Raw genomic sequence first — 21,682 nt, 5'->3', positions numbered from 1 at the left:
CACACAGTGGGAACTCAGGGTGTGTGCTGATGAGTGGATGGAAGAATGAAGGAGGAAACTAATGAATGAGAAAAAAAGAAGAAAAAAGCCACAGCCATAAAAAAGAATGAAATAATGCCATTATAGCAATATGGATGGACCTAGAGATTATCATACTAAGTGAAGTAACTCAGAAAGACAAATACCATATGATATCACTTATAATATGTAATCTAAAATAAGAAACAAATGCACTTATTTACAAAACAGAAACAAACTCACAAAGAAAACACGGTTACCAAAGGGGAAAGAGGGTGGGAGAGGGAGAAATTAACAGCTTGGGATTAGCAGAGACACACAACTATATATAAAGTAGATAAACAACAAGGTCTTAACTGTATAGCACAGGGAACTATACTCAGTATCCTGTAATAAACCACAATGCAAAAAAATGTGTGTGTCTGTATAAAACTGAATCACTTTGCTGTACACCAGAAACTAACACTATTGTAAATCAACTATACTTCAATTTTTTAAAATTAGGGGAAAAAAAAAAAAGGAAAGCCAGAGTCCTGTCCCAGGGCCCCACTTGCACAGGCACAAGCATCAGCAAAGGCGTTCCCAGGCTCATGCCCAACATGGCCACCTTATACCTCCTCCAGGAAGTCTCCTGGCCTCCCCAGCCTATGGCTCTGCCATCATCTATGGGTTGCCAGGAGCGTGGATCTGGCTCAGACTTAGGAGTGGCCCATGGAAGTTAGGATAAGTTGGCTGGGGTGAGGAGCAGGGGGCCCTGTGGGGCCCACAGGCCTGGCACTTGTGCCTACACCCCCTTGTGGAGTGCAAGGCCAGGTCCAGCCTTGCCTGCCTGCAGTGGTGGGTGGCCCAGCCCAGCTGAGCACAGCCAGGAGCATGGGGGGAGGGCCCTAGACACTCTTCTTAGGGCGGGGCCTGAGGGCTTGGGGACAGGTGGCCCTGGAGGTGGATGTGTGTAGTGGGGCCTGTGGGCCTGGCCCTCATGCAATGCCTCTGTGGCCACCTGCCCGAGCATGGAACTCTAGCAGAGCCAAGTCAGAGCTCCCCACAAGGACTTAACCCTCCCCCACCTCATTTTACAGATGAGGAAACTTAGGCCCAGAGAAGGGGAGACAAGGGCACAGCCAAGAAACCAGCATCCTAGGCATCCTGGACTTGAGGCGGAGCCTTTCACACCATCCCAGGGCCCCTCCTCCCCTGCAAGAGGAGTGTGGACCTTCCCAAGGCCAGGGTCAGGGATGGAGGAGACCCTCCACTCTGGTTACCTCTGGATTTGGGGTGGCAGCTGGAGAATTGAGTGAAGGGACAAAACCCCCTTAAGCCACCCTGATGAAACACTGCTGGCAGGCGCACAAGAACAGGCAGGGAGATGACTGGCTGTCAACACCGAGTTCTGGCACTGCGCAAACCGTGTACCTGAATTCTCATTTCACTTAGCAGCCACATTTTCAGGTCTATGACCTGATTTTATAAATAAGGAGATGGGGGCAGGTAGCCTCACCAGTGAGTGTCAGAGCCAGGATCTGAACCCAAGCATCTCCCTCCAGAGCCCACCTGCCTCCTCTCCTGTGTTCCTTTTATTCTGTTTGCTTTACAAACATTTAACTGGCACCAAGGGCAGGGCATCAAGGCCAAAGAGCATCAGGCAGCCCCTGCCTTCAGGGTCATGCTGTTGAGTAGGCGTCATAAACCTAAGTCTGGGCTGGAACTGCTCCAGCGAAGAGAAACCAGCCACAACAAGCAAGTCTGTCCACACCTTCTCTCCCCGTTCCCTCATAACACTCTTGGTGTGGCATTCAAGGCCCTTCAGAGTCAAGCCCCCTACCACCTCCTCGGCTCCCTCCATTTCCAGGCTCCTTAGCCCAGCCATCCCGGACACAGTTCCGCTGTGGGGCAGGCGGGTGCAGTGGCGAGACCATCAGCTCTGGAGCCAGGCTGCCTGCCTTCCAACTCCAGCCCCACAACTCACTAGCTGAGTGGCCCCGGGCACTGTGCCTTAGTGTCCCCGTCTGCAACATAAGGAGCAAAACAGCACCTACTTTACGCAGGTGCTGTGAGGATTAAATGAATTAATCTATGTGTAGCAATGGAACACAGCCTGTCTCAAACCAAATGTTTAATCTATGACACTTATTTTTTATTCTCCAATCTTGCCATGCTCTTCGCTTTGGGCCTTTGCACATTCTGTTCCCTCTGTCTAGAAGATTTACTCCCACTTGTTCCCATTCCTCCACCCTCAAGGTTCCCCCCTTTACTACATCACACCTAGTTTTCAATCAGGCCTGGCTGCCTCCTCCAGTGAGTCCTCCTGGCCCCTTATCCACACGTCCCATGACACCTGCAATCCCTACACTTAGCACACTGCACTGTGATTGATTACCTGATGGTTGCTCCTGCTTCTCTGAAAACTGGGTCAGGGACCCTGAACTGTGCATTTTGTACTGCCAGGACCTAGCACAGCACCTGCGCAGCATATAGTTGGTGCACAACAATTACTGACTATGACACAGAGGAATGATGAATTCTGAACAGATCGGGGGTGGGGGGAGCCACCGCACATGATGGATGTGGGCCATGAAGCTGAAGAAGGGACTGGTGGGGGGTGGGGTGAGGTGCGAGGGCCTTCGAGCAAAGGCGAGGAACCTTGAAAGGGCGTCTTTCACGGGTAGTGCACATGCTGGCCTGGCTTGGAGTAACAGCCGTCACCTTTGGAGCACTTGGGCAGTGCCAGGTAGCATTCCAGGTGTTTCACGTGGACTGGGCTCACTTAATCCTCGCAACACCTCTGGAGATGAGCAGCTTCACAGCACCACTTTACTGATTAAAAAAAAGTGACATTAAAGAGGGTAACTTGCAACATCAGCTAACTAGAGAAGCATGGGGCCAGAATTTGAGCTCAGAATCTCCCTGAAGCCCCTCAGACAGCAATAGTAACAGGTTGGCAATAAATCCAAAGGCCCTTGCCGGCTCACTCCGAGGTTATGGTGGACTTGGCGCTCACTGTGACCTGCAACGTCCTGGACCTGTCTGCCTGGGCAGAGGATCCAGTCTGTAGAAACCCCTGCTAGGGCCCACAGATGGATCCCCACAGTGCCCGATACCCTGCCCATGGCGCTCCCGTCAGCCCCGAGCTTTCTGGGTGTGCTGGACAAGTCCTATCCTTGGACATGAGGCGTCCTCAGTTACCACTAATGGGTAAGCACCGCCACCTCACTCTCCCAGCTGACACGGTTTTAATTAGCCAAAGGCAATTAAGCTTTAACCATGGAAGCTCACTAGCAGTCTTGGGAGCTGCCAGCTTAACAGGAGTGGACACCATCCTCACACTGAGATGGTGCCTGAACGAGGGAACCCAAAGATGCCACCCTGCTGTGTTGGCTCATGTGCACCACCCACCCACTTGCTGTGTGCAGGGGGCTAACTGGCCCTCTATAACGGCAGCTGCCACTTCCCAGGCACCTCTGTGAGCAGGCACTGCTGTCCCCGTTTTACCGATGAGGAAGCACAAGGGGTGTGAGAAGTATCTTGCACAAGGTCACATAGCTACCAAGTGGCCCAGGCAGTCTGACGCCAGAGTCTCTAGTCCGGGTCACTATGATGTAAGTCATTATTTTAAATTAAGTGAAATACCTTGATTTTTTTTTCCAAATGTTCCCAAAGTCTGCAATAACATCATAAAAATCTTTATTTTCCCATTTTCCACATTATAGAAAACTTAAAAAAAAAATCCTTCTCCTAACTCTAAAACAAAGCCGTGTGTGCCCTTAAATGTGTGACAATCCTTTCTAAAAAGCAACTGGCACCTCGCTGTAGAAATGGATGGTGGGAACTCCTTGAAGAGGCCTAGCACTCAAGTAGTTAAGGAAATGACAATTTCAACAGATTTCTGCAAAGCTCCTTTATTGACAGCCCAGCAGGTGTTTATTCCATTAAAACACCGAATATTAATGGAGCCCTTGATTTACATTCTAAGCTTGATTTACATGATGGTTTTGTTATGCACCAGACTTTGTCCCCAAGTATTAATTCTGCCAAATATTTCCCAGCCAGTTGCTGCTCCGACTCCCTGAGGAATGAGCAATGATAACACAGCCTGTACCTGTTATTTTGCCAGCAACCCCATTTCATCAATTTATGGCGAGAGGTAACATGGGAAAGTTTAGAAAGGAAAGAGGAAGGTACAAGATTTGAATATTGCCTCTACAGAGATGGAACCATTCCACAGGCGATACCTAATTCTTGCTCGTGGCATTCTCCAGGAAGGCTGTGAAGCATCATTTCCAGAAAACGTTAACAGCGGGACCTGAGTTCCCCATGGGGGTGTTTACTAAGTTGTCCCATGTAAGGGAAGGGTTTCCTGAGAGCACACTAAAGGTTAAGCATTTCATGTAAGTCAGCTCAGCCAACCCCAGACAACCCTAGGAGGTGGGTACCACTATCCTGAGTGCATCTTATAGATGAAGAATCTGAGATGCACAAGTTATTCGTCTAAGGTCATATTCCTGCTAACTGGTGGATTTAGGATTGTCTCTTCAAGGTTGTGATCTCTCCACCAAATTATACTGTCCCTGGCTAATGGAAGGAACACTGGCTAAGTAGTCAGGACTCCCGGGTTTCAGTTCAGCTTGGCCTTGGGCAAATCACTGAGCTCCCTGTATCTGTCTCCCTTGGAAAATAGAGGGCATGTATTTGTTTTAAACCTGTGGGGCTTTTTGCAGCTCAAAGGCTGATCCAGCCAGACATCTCTCCCTGCAAAAAGATCGACCTGAGGTAGCCTAATTTAGGGGACGTAGCACCTGGCCTGCAATCAGGCATTTTGCCAGTCTGATGGGATGCGGCAGGTTAATTCCCACTCCAGGCCTGTCTCCCATCTGTGAAAGGAGGGTTGGACAGGCAGGCTCCAATTCTAACGGTCCACAGTTCTACATCACCGTCAAATCACTCTATAATGTACACATTTATGAAGAGTTTTAAATTAATTGGTTCTCGATTCCTTGAATCTGGTTTTTAAAAGCGCCTACATTAGGCTAGCCTTCTATAAATACGTAAACTATGGAGCAAAAATTTAAAATAAAAAAAAGAACTCGTTTGCATAAATACTAATTTCTCAGCTATTTTAGGCCAACTTGAATTAGACAGATGTAAATAATCCGGTTTTATTTATTGGAATCATTTCGCCTAGGCAGAGGCCAAGCAGTATAGTGGGAAGGGCACAGGTTTGGTCAATACTCAGATTCCAGCTCTGATGAAAACAGCTGTGCATCCTTGATGACGTTGCTCAAATAGAGCTTCAGGTCTCCTCATCTGTAAAATGAGAATTTCACAGCACCTACCTTGTACAGTTTGAAGGTCTAAACATAGTATATAAAAGTACCTCACAGACAATGGCACATGCAGGCCCTCAACAAATAACTGACCGACCACTGAAAGCAGAGAACTCACATCAATCTAACGCACAACCGAAACCGCTCAAATAGTCGCCTGCAACGCAGGCTCAGAAGGCGGCCACCCGTACCTTGAGCTCTCCATTGACTTCATGCATTAGAATCACCTGGGGAGCTTTAAAACTGCTGATGCCCAGGCCACAGCCTGGAAGAGAACCTTGGAGTGGGACCCATGGGATTCCCACTGTGCAGCCAAGGGTAAGATCCCTGCCTTATAATCCAGCCTTTCTAGGTCCGCTCTCAGAATCCCGCCTCCTGGCCTGAATGCTGGCTCAGAGCCCAGCGGCAGGCCTGGGAGTCATTAGGGCTTGGTGTCTACATTCATTAAGAAACCCGATGGTGTGTGCTGGGGGCAAGGTTACTCTGGCAGGTACAGCAGTCACCAGCTACTGGGAAGCTGTTTGGAAGGCAGAGAAAAGAACTTCAGTGCACTAGGAATCAGCCTAGGGCCCTGGCCTCAGGGAGCTGATCATCCCATCAGCGACAAGAAGCTGGACCACCCCACAGCGACCTGTGCGCCAAGCAAGAAGTGAGGCTGACTGTGCTGAGCAAGGGACAGCGCCAGGAGCTGGAGGGGGAAGGCTGCCAGGAATGTCGGACATGTTACAGGAGGCAGTCGCTTTGAGCTTGGCCCTGATAGACTCTTGTTAGGTTGGACTCTTGTTAGGCGACCCTAGGGGCCAAGGACAGAGAACCTGATTCTGTTCCTAACCTGGGGGGCAGGAGCAATGAAAGCTCAAGCCTGCTCCCAGTTCTCCCCAGGACTCAGGCAGAGACCTTCTCTTAATATTCACCGCTGTGGTGCATGGCTCTAGGCTCCAACTCTGCACCCAGGACAAGGTCGCTACGGCACTTGAAGCCTGCTGCCCCTGACACTTGTGGGAAGAAATGGTTTAAAACACATTTTCCCAGCCACCCAATTTTCTTTTTTGAGTGGAGAAACGATAGAAAAGGAAACAGTCTCCAGGCAGGAAGTCCTGCGCTGGTAAAATGTTACCACTGGTTCCAATTAACACGCAAGGCTCATCCCAATAGTTTGACTTTATTCAATCAATATAACATGATCTCAGTGCTAAGCCGCCTCAATAGGGCCATGTCTCTGGAGGTGGTTTTGAGCCATTAGCTAATTGTATTAACTTTCTGGGTAGCTTAGATGATGGTGGAACAGAGGGACCAGATCTGCCTGTCACAAACCTCTCAGGGAACCAGCCAGTCACACCTGTGAGGGTGTTACAGATCTAGTTCCATTTTCTCACGTCACAGATGGGGAAACTGAAGCCCCAGCAGGGGAGGGTCCAAGTCACCAGTCAGTCGGTGGCAGTCAGGTGTCCTGATTCTTCTCCCCAGAACCTCAGCCCAGCTTCTTAATGGAGGAGAGCTGGACTGAAGGCAAGAGGCCCATGGTCAGACTTCCGGAGCCAGAAGGGCCTCAGCCATCGGCCACTCCCATCCTACACGTGGGAAACTCCACTGAGAGAAGGGAAGTGACTCGCCTGAGGGCCCAGATGGCAGCTTGGCTCCTTCTTGCCACTCTGCCTCGAAACAGAAGCTTCCACAATGGAATATCAAAGGAATGGCATGTGGCAGCTGGCCAGTGCAGACAAAGGGGTCAAGTTAGCAACTTTAAATACAAATAGTCCAAACAAATGACTGAGTAACAACTGGTTTTCCTAACTTAGTCTCACCTTCCAGGAGCGGTCCTGTTTCTGGAGAGGACCAGCCCCAGAAAGCAGTATAAGAAATGCAGCATTAGAACGAACACCAAGGCTGCAAGATGGAGTGGGACAGGCCTGGGGTGGGGGTGGGGGCGTTCAGACAACCTGCACTTGGCTCAGCAATTCCAGGACTCCCTCTCTGGTGAGGAAGACCACCTCTCCGGTGTTCTGGCACCAAACCTCAAAGTGTGCAGGGTTGTCCAGGGCCCTTCTGCCCACAATGATCACAAAGGGGTAGCCGAACTTGTTGGCATCCTTCAGTCTGTTTCCGATGGTCAGATGGGTCCTGTCGTCCAGCAGGACCTCCCCGCGGAGTTGCGGCACTGCTTCTGTGATGTAGTCATACAGGTGCCCCGTGAGCTCTGTGGCCGCCTCCTCCTTACTGCCCTTCTTGGGAGGGATGAGGCAGACTTGGTAAGGGGCCAGGAGGCCGGGCCAGCGGATGCAGTCTTCTGTAGAGAGAACTTCAATGGCAGCAGCCAAGATCCGTGTCACACCCAAGCCATAACACCCCATTTCAGCTAGGGATGGTCTGCCGTGGACATTGGTGAACTGGGAATTGAAAATGGAGGAGTACTTGGTGCCAAGGTAAAACGTGTGCCCCACCTCGATGCCTTTTGTTTCGGTCAGTGGTCCCTGGCAAGCAGGGCAGTTTGTCTGTGCCGAGCCCAGAGTCTCCATGTTGGCTGCGAAGTTGCAGCTGGGACAGATTGCAAGCCGGTCCTCCCCGACGTCCACCGGCAGCTGGAACTCGTGAGACATGGTGCCCCCGATGCTGCCCACGTCTGCCTGGACCTTGACGCAGCGCAGCCCCAGCCTGTGGAACAGGCTGTCGTAGGCCCCACACACCAGGTGGTAGGTCTGCCGGGCGGCCTCGGGGGAGCAGTCAAAGGTGTACATGTCCTTCATGTAAAATTCTCGGCCACGGAGAAGACCAAAGCGGGGCCTGGGCTCATCCCGAAACTTCCTCGTCACCTGGTACAGCAGGAACGGGAGCTGCTTGTAGGACAGTGTCTTCTGGGAGGCGACCAGGGCTGTAATGGCCTCCTCGTGAGTTGGTCCTAGGCAGTATTCCTTGCCGTGTCTGTCTCTCAGTCTCAGCAGCTCCTTGCCCATCAAGTCCCACCGGTTGGTGGCTCGCCAGAGCTCTGCTGGGCTGAGGCTGGGCATGTTGACCTTCTGCCCCCCAATGGCCTGCATCTCCTGGTCTATCAGCCGCACGAGCTTCTCCATGGCTCGGACAGTGTAAGGCAGGAGGTGGTAACAGCCGGAGCTTGCCGGGTAGATCAGGCCCACCTGCAGCATCAGCCGCTGGCTCTTACAGGTCAGGTCGCCAGATCTGCCCTCAAGAGAGAGCACCTGGTCTTCCCGAAGGTTCTGGGGCTGGAACATGCGGGACAGCACCAAGCGCTCCCTTCTCCCCGGGGTGCGGTGGTGAAACCTGTGAGGGACGTACCCAGAGAGCTGGTGGCTGCAGGTGGCCAGGGCGGGCAGCGCTCTGCATCTTGTCAGCAGCCCTTCCATGATACCCGGCACAGGGAGGCTCTTGTGTCTGAAGAAAAACGAGCTGTGCAGAACTAAGTGTTAACTGTGATCGACACCATGAAGGAGCCAGCACAGGCTGGTCTCCAACAGGCTTCGATGGCAGCTAATGATTTTGCAGATGCAAATCCTTTCTTTTCTGATATCCTAACAGATCCAAGTACGACTTCTCTCACCTCTTACCGCTGTTTAACAAAAATCAGTATTTTCCCATTTATAAAAATACAACAGCATAGTGTGGAGACACCAACGCATGATGACCCCACAGGCTCGGGCTTCCCACCGACTGCACCCTGTGTAGCTTGAGACATATGACTTAACCCCTCTGTGCTGTTTCTTCATCCATAAAATGCTATTACAGCAGGACCCACCATGTAGATTTATTGTGGGAGTTCAGAGAAAAGTTATAAAACGTTATCAGAACAGTATCTGGCACATTCTGTGAGCTGAATCCATGTTTGCTAGGAAAAACAGAAACAAATAAAAAAGGAAATCAACTACAATCTCTCGGCCCGGAGACAATCGCTGCTGATGATCCCTTGTCTCTTTTGCCAACCTTGTCTGTCCACGTACCCCACCCCACCCACGTTTTCAACGTCCTTAAATGCTGTGTGCCTCATCCCCCCTCACAGCACACAGTACCTGGCACGACCAGATGCTCATGACTCCTAGTCAACATCTCCATTCTGTATGTGCCTCTTAAGCTTCAGACCTACCCATCCGACTGCCTCCTGGAGAACACCCCAGAAGGAGCTCAGCATCTTCCCCTCAAACCCGCTCCCTCTCCAGTGCTGCCTATCACTCTGAATGGCACTACAAGCCACCCTTTGTCCAGACCAGAAACCCGGGTTCATCCATGCTGAGCTCACCCTGCCATGCACCACCTTCACCAACCCACTGGCCCCGGCATTCCTACCTCTTCACTTGCTGCTGACTCTGTCCCTTCTCTCCACCTCCACAGCCTCTACCCAGGTCTAGGCCACAATCATCTTTCACCTGGGCTATTGCAACAGCCTCCTCACTTGGACTCCTAGCTTCCAGGCCCACCCCATTCTCCACGCTGCAGCCACAGGCAATACTTCCAAGACACACTTGACAACAGCTGCGGTCCCTGCTGGCCTCCTCTCACCATTACCCTCTCCGGCTTCAGCAAGGTCACTATTAAAACACACTGTCCCCTTTGCATAGAATGCACCTCTCGCCTTCACATACCAACATCTACTCATCCTCCAGGCCTCAGGATTGCCACCCTGTCCTCTAGGAGGCCTTCCTCGTCCCACACCCCATACTCCAAAGACCAGCTTTCCTGCAGCAGCCCCTATCAAATACCAATCATTCTTTGGAGTTACTGCTCATTTGGCTGCAGGTCTTCCCCCAAGCACTCAGCTCTGCATAGGCAAGGACTAGATCTAACTTGCTCATCACTCTGCATGTAGCAGAGGCTTACTACACATTGTCTCATGAATGAGCATGATGCTTTCAGTATGATTTTATAAAATATTCACACATTCCTAAGGGCAGTACAACATTCCACTGATTGACTAGATTAAAAACGATTCTCCAGAGAGCTGTCAATTTTCTGCTATACGTAATCTACAATAAATTTTCAGGAGATTTTCAGGAATGGAATTACTGAGTCAAAGGGTATAAACTCTTTCATGGTTCTTAATTTATCCTGCCAGACTTTGTAAGCACCTCAAATCTTCAGCATATCGCATGGGGGTGCTCCCCGGCAGTACACTGAGAATGGGTTACTGACTCCTCTCAGTTCTAGGAAGCTGGTGGCTTCCCCAGGTGGCTCCCGCCAGCTTTCAGTAGCCTCACAGCCTCCAGCTGGTCCCCTCCAACCTCAAGCAGCGTCAGCCCTTTCTCCAGGGCACTGTACAAATATAATTATTTCCTATGTGGCCTGTGACCTGAAAAAGGGTGGAAGGCACAGCCACAGAGCCCTGATGTGACTGCGTGGAAAAGTGCAGGTTCACATTTGGTGCCATTACTTAAGGTCCCACCTCAGGCCCATGGCCCAGGCCAGAAACTCCTTCATCCTTGACTCCTCCTAAAACGAATAAGTTTGTCTCCAAGATTTCTCTCAGGTCCACCCTATCCTTTCTGTCCCTTACCTTCTCCACTTGGGTTGAAAAGCTCCATTACAGCAGCCCAGTGGTTCTGAAATTTAAGCAAGCATCAGAATCGCCCAGAGGGCTTAACACACTGACTGCGGGGCCTTACCCTCAGAGTTTCTGATTCAGTAGGTCTGAGTGTGGGCAGAAAACTTGTATTTCTAAAAAGTTCCCAGTCACAACGACCCGAGGCAACAAGGGAAGTCCTGCACTCATTTCACAACGTTAAGGAAACAGACTAGGAGACGAGTATTATCCAAGAGTTTGTGATTGAGACCCCTCCCCAATACCAGGACAGGATGCACATGGGAAAACGGACACCAGGGTCCTCGGTCTCTGCGCCCAGAACCAAGCCCTCCTTCACGCCGCAGTCTCCCGCCAGCCCCTCAACCCTCACTGTCACCCACGCTCACCGACTACAGCGCCAGCCAACGCCAACCGCGCTCCGACTTCCGCGTCGGACCAGTGCGCTTGCGCCAGGGGTGTGCCCGCAACAAGCCCCGCCCATTGCCCTCCCTGCCAATCACAAAGCCGCACTCACTGGGACTGGCCCCACCCCTCTCTACACGCAAGTGAGAGGTTTGCCGGAAACAGCCAAGAAGAGAGAACGTGATCATAGATTGGTCTGGCAGCCTTGAGTAAATCACCGTCCCGGAAGTGCCCTCTAGGATTTAGGGAGGTTTAACTCTATGATCAAGGCCGATCTCCTGGGTTTTGAAGCTGGTGTTCCCTCTCACTGCCAGGGCCCGGCCCACTCTTCAATAGGTAAATAGCTGGTGATAGGGTAACTATGACAACGATAGGCAATGTCGTTTAGAATCTACCCTATGATTTTACAGGCTTTCAATTTAAATAAATTTTAAAAATTTAAACAGTTGAAATAGGGCACCTTTCTTTAGTCTTTAAGACACTAAATCAAACTTTAATTCACAAAATATTTTTTTGAGCAGCTACTACTACCAGCTCCTTGTAGATAGTCAGATGGTGAACAAAATAGACAAAGTTCCTTAGATTTAGCGTAGCTTACATTCTAGTCAATAAACCAATACAGTGAAATTTAAAGGGAGGCCAAAGATCAAGGTAAATGATATTTTAATGCAATTAAAAATTTTTAAATAAAAAATAAAATCATACAAAAACTCCATGGTGAACAAATTAATCAAAATTTTATATAGGGGGTGGGTAGGTATAGCTCAATGGTAGAGTGAATGCTTAGCATGCAAGCATGCATGAGGTCCTGGGTTCAATCCCCAGTACCTCCATTAATTAATTAATTAATTAATTTAAAAATTTAAAAAATTTTATATAGACAGGATCTATTAAACAGTGTTAAATGCTATGGAGAAAAATTAATTAGGGAAGGGATGGGGTTGGAGGTCAAGTGGTTGCCGTTTAAAATAGAAGGATCAGGTAAAACCTGGTGGAGAAGGTGACATTTTAGCAAAGACCAGAAAGATATGAGAGAGCCTTGAGGGAAGAATGTTCCAGACACAGAGAACAACAAATGGGAGTGCCCTGAGGTGGGAGCTGCATATCATATAACTCTACCTAACTGATAACATCCATAGTTTATGCAGCACCTAAAGTGTACCAAACCCAGTGCAAGACACTGGGGATTCAGATACTGACCCCAAGAGGCTCTCAGCCTTGCAGGATCTGCCAGGAACAACACTGTGTGATCAGCGATGTACTGGAGGCTGAGAACAGTCCTGTGGGAGTGTAGGGAAGGAGGGTTTCCCCAAGGAGGAAGCTGATCCTGAAGGATGAGTGGGGTTTCAGCACAAGAATGGCAGGGGGAGTGGGGTGGAATGTCCAGGACACTCACAGACATAAAATTAGGAAGCAATGAGCCTGTGTGTGGGAACCATGGGGTGTAGTAGGATTTACATCTTGATTTCCCACAGCTCCCAAAACAGTGCCTGACATACAGGCCAAAGCAGCAGTTCTCAACCTTGACTGCACTAGGAATCATCATATCCGCCCCCTCCTCCAGCCCCAGCTTCGAGATGCTGGTCATTGATCTGGGGTGGGGCTGGGCATCAGCACTTTGTAGTCCCTCAGTGATTCTATCGTGCAGCCTGGGCTAGATTTGCTGAGCTGGAGGAAGGGCACCAGGCAACCTGGTGGGAAGCGGGGGGATGATAGATGCATGTCATCATCATCCCAGTCCTACAGTTGAGAGAAATACAGCTTGATGGGCCCCACAAGGGGCATCCGCTCATCAGCTGGAAGGCCAGGCAGACCTGGGCTGGACTGGAGCCCTTTTTCTCTAAGAACATCGCTCGGCCTCTGCAGCCCAGCACTGTGGTTGGGGCTTTCTCCGAAGAGTGCAATCCCAAAGGTTTTACTGGGGCAATAGTCTCCATGTTTCCTCTCTAGGGGCAGAACGTGAATAATCATCAATGTATTTCGGGATCCAAAGTAGCCCTTACATTTCTCCCTGCTCTCCCTGCACGTTATTACATCCCTTCCAATCCTGGAAAAGCCAGGCATCCGTCCTCTGCACCCTGAGGTGTTAATTATTTCTCAATTAGCAGTTCCTGGCTGTAGAGCAGAGTGGTGTGGAGAGGCCTAATGACTTGCCATGTTTATATACCCCCACATCTTCAGAGCACTTTACCAATGGTAACTAATTAATGCTCACAACCCCCTTGGGAGGCAGGCCGAGAGCTGCTGCCTTTTACTGCGAATTTGCAGGAGGCTCTGCAGCCAGGAGCTGCAGGGTCTGCTCAAAGCAGCCATGGTCAGGGTAGATTTGCTCCCCATTGAGAAAGTCCAGGGTGGTGGAGACCAGAATATAGCCCTATTGCTGCTACCAACTTCTTGAGTGACATTTCAATCAATTAATTGATCAGTCATTTATTGGGTGCCTTGTTTTAGAGTTCATTCAAGGTTAAAACCTCACAAGTTTCCTAGAATAGAAAAAGAAAACTTCATTCATTCATTCACTCATTCATTCATTCATTATCATCTGCAACAAAGCAAAAGCAAAGCACCCCACCCTTGCCTTGGCACCCAGTCCCCCGGACTCACTATGCTCTTGGTGGTTTCCACCGGCCACTGGCCAGACTGGGAGTCCCTTGAGGGCAGGCACAGGTCTGGCTCTTTCCTGGATCCTCAGCCCTAAGCAGAGGGCCTGGCCCAGTCGAGGCTCAGCTAAAGGTTTTGCTTTTTGTTTGTTTTAATATATCAATCAATAAATGAATGGATGGTTTGTCTCTCTTTCTGGTCAGAATGCCTCTGAGGACACGTTGAGTCATCCCTGTACCCAGAACCCATGGTCTGGCACAGAGAGGGGCTCCGAGTGTGTGTTGAATGAATAGTGGAGGCTGAGGTCATGGTGAACTCCCTGACCCTAACTTACTCATAACCTCCTAGAGAGGCCATCTCTCAAAGTGCTGGTCCCAGCAGCCTGTGGTAAGAAGCTGTGCAGAGGGGAGAGCAAGATGCCAAGTGAGCAGCATTACAAGGAAGGGGTGGGATCAGGGAGGGCTTCTAGGAGGAGGGGACATGAAAATGAGTGGGTATAGCTCTGTGGTAGAGCACATGCTTAGCATGCATGAGGTCCTGGGTTCAATCTCCAGTACCTCCATTAAAAAAAAAGAAAGATTACGAGGAGATTTCTAGGCTAAAAATGGAGAAGGGAAAGACATTCTAGTCAGAAAGGCAGTAAGTCACACTGGCTATAAGGAAGACTTCAAGACAGTTATGGCTGGAGCACAGAGCACACCCAGGCATCTGGGGAGCACAGCTGGAAAGGCAGCGGGTGCCAGTGTGCCAGGGTTAGCTGGCTTAGCCCCAAACAGCTCCTTCTCTGAGAAAAATCCCTGGACATTTTACATTCCAGTCTTCAGCATATATGTGTTATAATTTGAAAATAAGTGTAATTGTCACTGCAGGAAGATGGCTGCCTCCTCTGCTGAGGGCACTGGCCAGTGTGAGAGCAGGCCTGTGGGCAATGGAAGGCTTTTACCCCAGGGAAGGACACGGCCAATTTCCCTGGTGTGTCTTCGCCTGAGTGAGGTGTGAACTGAGACTGGAGGAAGGGGATGGGGAGAGAGGCCGGATGGGAGACTCCTGCAAGGGCTCAGAGTTGGGCAGTGAGTGGGAGAGGAGAGGACAGACTCCAGAGAACCATTGAGATAGTCTGCCCATTGGACTCCTGAGCCGACCCCTTAACCTGTTAGTCCAGCCCGGCCCAGACACTGGACTGGAGGGAAAGGGGGCCTTGCCTCAGAGTCCTGCCCAGCCAATTCCCAGCTCTGCAACCTTGGGCCAGTTACTTCCTTGCTTCCTCATCAGTAACACGGAACTCGTAACACACCACATGGGGCTGCTGTAAAGGGTCTGCGAGAGATGTAACCAAAGCATTGGCTCACCCTTCAACCCATTCCGACTCTGGGGACCCCAGGACTGCCCTCGCTCACCACAAGGAAACAACCAACCAGCATTCTGTTGCAGCCTCTGTTTCCTACACACTCCCCACTCCAGCCACTGTGTGGGATGCCACTACCCTTTGGTCTTCAGGGCCCTCTTCCCTGGGGCCCAGAGTGCCCACTGGTTCAGTTGTTCAGTGCTCAATCTAGGATGATTAGAGCCCAGAGAGGGCTGGGAAGGTGGACCTCTTTTTTAAATCAAGATTCCTCAGAATTGAAGAGTGTGGCACCGATCATCATCACCATCACCACTGTTCACATCTGTAGAGCCCTTGCTGTGTGCCGGGGAACAGTGTTAAACATTTTACACACATGTCTGATGAAATCCTTGCAATAAAACCCCATGAGGTAAAATATCACTGTTATGTCCATTTTACAGATGAGGCAACCAAGGCTAGGAAAAGTTTACCTTGTGCATGGTCAACACAACTAGTAACAGGGGCAGAAAAGATTCATCTCCAGGTCTGTTTGATTCCCAGCCTGATCTCCCCACTGGGAGCCTCCAATGGCAACTTTTTTGTATCAAACATACAACCAAAGTTGTGGGAGCTGTCACCCAAAGAGACCCTTTCTGTGTGTTGGGGTCCCTTCTGCTGGAGGCCTGCTTTCCAGGGGCTACCTCAATGGCATCTTCTTGAGGAACCCTTCCTGGAAGCCCCCACTAGCAAGGCCTGCCCTTATCTTGAGACCCCTCCGAATTCTGTCTGGGTCTCTCCTCTGGCCATTTCTCTCTCCCAGGTGTGTCACAGCTGAGTGTGTACAAGCGGCAGGGCAAACAGACCTGAGTACAAATCCTTGCTTTGTCACCCACTGAGGATGTGCCTGTGGGTGAGATACTCGACCGCCCTGAGGCTCGGATGCCTCATCCTGAAGATGGTAGTGACATCTTCCCCGTGAAGTTGTTATGAAGATACCAAGGAGTTAGCCCAGGTCAACGGCTTAGCCTGGTGTCCGGCACACAGTCAGGGTTCAAAAATGTTTGCTATCATTACTATTATTTTTAATGATGAAAGTGCCCGGCTGGCACAGTGCCTGGCACACAGTCGGTGATCAACCACATGCAAAATGTCAGTCTCCTCACCGCAGTAGAGACTTTGAGCTCCCAGAGCAGGGAAGGCCCATGTCCCATTCATCTCTAGTCCTGCTGTAGTAAATCTGCTCACTATGTAGAAAAGTTTTGCACATAGTAAATCTCAATTTGTTTGCACATTGTAATTCTCAGTACATATTTGCTGAATTAATGTCTTTCTGAAGAATTCCCTCCATTCATAAGAAAGGCTTGCTAAACTGCAACAAAACAAAATCTCAGCAATAGCTGATCTGCCAAACACTCTCTTTTGAGCTTCTGCTTTGGGTTTGCTCTGAAGAGCACTGGCATAGCCAGAAGCAGCCTGGGGCACAGTGTAAATGCCCCAGGACAGAGGGAATGACATGTCTGTGAATTCCAGGTGTGACTGGAGCAGTTCATCTGGTCACTCTCACCTGGAAGGATGATGGCAATCTAGTTCCTTCCAACAAGCCTTTGCATTTACTGACTGTGTGACCTGGGGCCAGGGACTTACTTGACCTTTCTGGTCTTCAGCTGCCCTACAGTGGGGTCGGTAATCTCAAAATGCTATGAAGAGCAAGCAAACATTACGAAACAACTTTGTAAACTGAAAGTTCTGTGTTAATATTAACAATGGAAATATATTCAGATCATTCTTTTGTAAGATTAAGTGTGTAATGAGAGGATGACTTGTAAGTAATTAAATGAGATTATGTATGTAAAGCATTTGAAGGGCACCGGGTACCTAGCACTCAATATAGGATGAACTATTGTTAATCCTCCAGTTCGGGCTCCCGCCTGCTGCTCCACTTCCTGGTGGCTCTTCCTGGCCAAGTCCACGTGGCTCACTCCACCTCCTTCATGTCTTTGCTCGAATGTCACCTTCATAGGACTTTCTGACACCCTAAGTTTCACCACAGTCCACACCCCTACACCACAGCACTCCTGATACCCTCTCTCCCTACTTTCTTTTCTCCATAGCATTTAGCACCATTTAACATATTAAATATCTAGTTTTTGGTTTATTGTGTTATGTTACCTCAACCAACCCCTGACTCCACCCCAGTAGAATGTAAGCTCCATCCAGGAGGGCAAGGGTCTTTGTTTATTTTGTTCACTGTGGCATCGCCAGTGCCTATCCTAAGGGGCACCAAACTTTTTCTGCACAGGGACAGTCAATATTTTATGCTCTGCATTCCATATGGTCTCTGTCACAACTACTCAATCTGTTGTTGTAACATGAAAACAGCCATAAAAATATGTAAACAAGTGACCATGGCTGTGTTCCAATAAAACTTTATTTACAAAAACAGGTAGTGGGCCTAATTTGGGCTGTGGACCATAGTTTGCCAACCCCTGGCCTAGATCATTGTCTGGTACATTGTAAATGCTCAATAAATATTTGTTGAATGAATTAATTAGTGAATAAATGAATGAATGAGCACCTGGTACATTGCCTGGTGCACAGCTGGTACTCAATAAATGCTTATTCCTTTCTATTTTATATGTAATAAATACAAGGTAGGCCCTGATGTATTGTGTTAGAGGCATAAACAAGGTCCCATGGAAGTACTGGAAGGTGGCAAAGTCCTCCTCTTGGGACGAGGGAGGACTTCAAGGGTGTCTAAAGCCGGCCTCCTTGAGAGGCAGACCTCAAAGCAAGGATTCAAGGGCAAGCAGTTTATTTTGGAGGCGATCTCAGGAAACACTAGTAGGAGAGTAGGGAAGTGAGAGAGAGAAGGGGCCGGAAATGAATAGAAGGTGTGATAATGAATGAGCAGATTCCTACTATAGGCCACTGGACCTCAGTCTCACATTCCTCTGAATTATCCTACACCCCCACCCCACCCCTGCTTATGAGGCTTGGGTATTTATCCTCCAATTTCCACTTCCCCTTGGTTGAAGTCTACTCCTGAGGGCGTCAACTACCCAGTGCTTCCAGCCAGGTGGAGAGTGGCAGGTGCTTGCAGCAGGATGACCTTAGCAGGTACCCAGTGGGTGAAGGGAGAGGGGACATGGCGGGCATGGAGGTGATACTTGAGCTGGCCTTGCAAGATAAGCACACACCATCTTGTCTGAGATACTGTTTTCAGGTCTCTGATGCCCACAGCTAAGCCTAATCCTAACAGGGATGGTCACTAATAGCTGTTCCAGCAGACAGACAGAGAGCATCTTCTGTCCCTTGCATCTAGTTGGGAAACTCTCCGGAAAGGACGCTGATTGGCCCAACCTGCGTCATATGTCAGCATCTGCAGTCAGGGGGCGGGGTATTATGATTGGCAGCCCTCTGCCACCGCTCGGACTAGGGAAGGAGCATAGAAGAGGTGCCATTCCCCACAGGGAGAGGTGCTGGGCAGATGGAAGCAATAGCTCACCACCACAGTAAGGGTTCTTCTGTTTGTTTCTTTTACTTTGTGGGTGACAAGTAAAATTCACAGTGGAGCTGCAGTTTAATGAAACAGTTTACATGCCAAAATAGAACAAGCCCCATCACAAAGCTCTTAACTGGTTTGGAAACAGAAAAATGAAAAGTGCATTCAGATCTTCTAAGCGTGCAGTTTATAGAGCAACATACGTGAAAGAAGAGAAAGTAATCTAAACCCCAAATAGTTAAAAAGCCATTCACTACTACTCTTTAGCCTGCTAGCCACTCAGGGCAGTGGAAGGACCCTGGGAAAGTTATTTAACCTCTCTGAGCCTCAGTTTCCTCAACTGTAAAATGGAGACAATGCTGATACATAGCTCCTGGGCTTGTGAAGATTAAAGAGAGTGAGGTGTTTGAAACATGGGCCATGGGGACTGGCCCATGGCGAGTTCTCAGTAAATAGTTTTGATGATGATAATGATGATGATGATATTCTTTGACTTCCCTGTGGAATCCTGCCTGCTCAAATTGTTCTTCTGTGGCCACCTAGAGGCCGGCTGGAACTTTTCCCAAGCTCCACGGGAGTTTTTGCTCACCACTGTCTCTCCAAGCACAACCCCCACCTCCACTCCCCCTCATCTCCAAACTAGGGGAGGTCATATTCTAAACAGACCTGGGGGGATAGGAAAGGTGCTCCATGTAGGTGGAACAGGGTAAGGAGGGGCAAGAAGCAAGAAGTGGGGATGTGCAGTAAAGATGTGCAGCCCGGAGTGGCTGCCCATGGGAAGAGCGGGGGCAGGAGGGATCTGGCTGTGTCCCTAACCCCATCAGCAAGACTTGCCAGTGATTTCAGCCCCCTGGAGCCAGAGCCAGAGCTGGGGAGGGTTTATTGCCGGAAGCATGCCCACGATGCCGGGGATCTGTTTCCATCTGCTCATTTTACTGCTGAGTTGTAAAGTGCTAAATGTCATTATCCTCCCCTTCCTTAAACAAGAAAAAAAGTTAACAGCCTGAGAAAAGGAGATATTTCACTTCATTTGGCATCCAGCCACCATCATCCACACAGGGTGCTCCCCTGGGGCCTGATTAGGGACGGGGAGAAGCCCTGTTCTGTTCAGCTTTCAGCTGCTGGCACTCACTCTGTGCAGGCTCCAGGCTGGGCCCCGGCAGAGCTCAGCCTGGCTGCAGGCAGAGTAGCCAGCCATCCTCTGAATACTCGAACGCTGTAATAGGTGCCATGACAGAAAAAGAGAATGAGGGCCAAAGTGACTTATTCAAGGTCACTCTGCTTATTGGGGTCTGCTCTGTGTGGCGAAGGTGAACTTGAGTCGACATAGAAATCATATAAAAGAACGTTTCAATTTAATAGAAAGACAAACTCAGAAGACTTAGACTGCTAAAAAATGGATGGATTCCTTCAATAGGTAGTGAGCTTCCTGTCTGCCTGAGGCATGCAAGTGGTTTAGATACTCCTTTCAGAAGACTCACCGTGGAGAGGAGTTCTGACTTAGATGGAGAGGCTGGAAGAGGTGAAGACTAAGCTTCTTTTCAATACTGAAATTCTACAAACTGAAAACTGAAAAATCTCACTTGTTTTCATGATCTTTAACATGCCTTGCTCATGCTGGCCAAACAGGAGTTTCTAACTAACTGATGTTGGCTTCTAGACACAGAGGAAGGAATAGGCAGGCAGCACAAGGTGTGATTCATCTTCATCACTCTGATTATGGGGTCATTAGGGCTTTTTACACAGCAGTGCTCCCCTAAGGAACTACTGCTGCGTAGCTGTGTGACAGACATTGTCCCCCCAGCCGCCCAGTAGGCAGGGGTATTCCACAGGACTCAAAGCTGGAATTAAACAACAATCACCCAGCCCCTAGCCTTCCCCTACCATGGTCCTGGGGGACTGCCTGGCCTGGCCTCAGCAGCGGTTTGCTGAAGAGGAGTGGCCAAGGCCAGGTCCCAAGCCCCAGGGACAGCCATTTTCTCCTCCCCACCGGGCTGGGAAAAGGCCACTAACACAGTGTGAGAGTGACTGCTGTAGAGGGTGGGGTAGCCAGCTCTGAGAGCTAACACCTCCAGAACTCCCCATTGGGCTTCCCAAGTCCCTACTGTCCCCACGAGGCCCTGCATAACCCGCTCTGCATGCTCTAGCCTGGGAGCTCCCTGAAGGCGAAGGGCAGGGTTATTTCCTTCTCCATGGTAGCCCCACAGCTTGGCACTAAGCTTGGCACTCGGCTGGGGCTCAATAAATGTTTGTTGAGTGAGTGACTGAAAGGCCTATGGCCCTCCTGGAGTTGGCAGAAGTAAACTTGGCAAAGGAGAAGTAATCTCTATCCAAAAGCGCAGAGAACACTGACCCAAGAGTCTGGAGGGGGGGTTCAAGTTCGTAACTGTCATCGATTCATTGCTTGACCTTGGCCAAGTCCCTCTCTTGTCTCAGTTTCCCTACCTGGGCCTCAGTGTCCCAGCTGCAAAACTGGGGACTTGACCTAAGGCTGGAGAGGAGGTGGAAAGAAAGCGCATGCTTTCTGGTTGAGGGCTCTGCTGCAAAGGCCCCTGGATGGCAGACCTGGCCCCACCCTCAGCCCTTGGGGACCTGGTGATGGAGTCACCTGCTTGGGACTGAGGCAGCCATGCCCCTGCTTTGAGTTCCCTCAGTTCAACAACCAAAACTGAGTCTGCCTGTGTGCCAAGCTCTGTGCAGTATCATGGGGCTGAATCAGATGTGGTCTCTGTTGAAAAGAACCAGAGTTGGGTGGGGACAACAGACATGCTGACATCATTATGATACAAGGACAAGGGACTACATGCAACGTGGTGAGACACAATGCCCCAAGAGGGACCTGTGCACAAAACAAAGTGATTAATGACTGCTGGAGATTTGGCAAGTCTTTCTGGAGGAAGCACCTTTGAGCTGAGCACTTGGGATAGAAATTATAGGAAAAAAGCCAGCAGAGGAACAGGATGCACAAAGGCACAGAGGTAAGGCGGTTT

At 49.8% G+C, this 21,682-nt stretch overlaps 1 protein-coding gene across 1 annotated transcript; it reads right to left on the bottom strand.

Moving 5' to 3' along the window:
• Positions 1-6,485: 6,485 nt before the first annotated feature.
• On the bottom strand, positions 6,486-11,326 carry PARS2 (prolyl-tRNA synthetase 2, mitochondrial). Its single transcript, XM_010951738.3, has 2 exons — positions 11,250-11,326; positions 6,486-9,177 (listed from the first exon to the last, which is right to left on the bottom strand). The coding sequence occupies exon 2, from the start codon at positions 8,696-8,698 to the stop codon at positions 7,271-7,273; it is 1,428 nt and encodes a 475-aa protein (XP_010950040.2). The 5' UTR covers positions 8,699-9,177; positions 11,250-11,326; the 3' UTR covers positions 6,486-7,270.
• Between the last annotated feature and the right edge of the window lie 10,356 nt (positions 11,327-21,682).

The sequence above is a fragment of the Camelus bactrianus genome, chromosome 13, assembly GCF_048773025.1.
Source record: "Camelus bactrianus isolate YW-2024 breed Bactrian camel chromosome 13, ASM4877302v1, whole genome shotgun sequence".
Taxonomy (NCBI): Eukaryota; Metazoa; Chordata; class Mammalia; order Artiodactyla; family Camelidae; genus Camelus; species Camelus bactrianus.
The sequence above is the reverse complement of the archived record's forward strand: the minus strand, read 5'-3'. Positions and strand labels throughout refer to the sequence as shown.

Excerpts from the sequence above, each read along its gene's own strand:
- PARS2 (XM_010951738.3), bottom strand. The coding sequence starts at position 8,698 with ATGGAAGGGCTGCTGACAAGATGCAGAGCGCTGCCCGCCCTGGCCACC.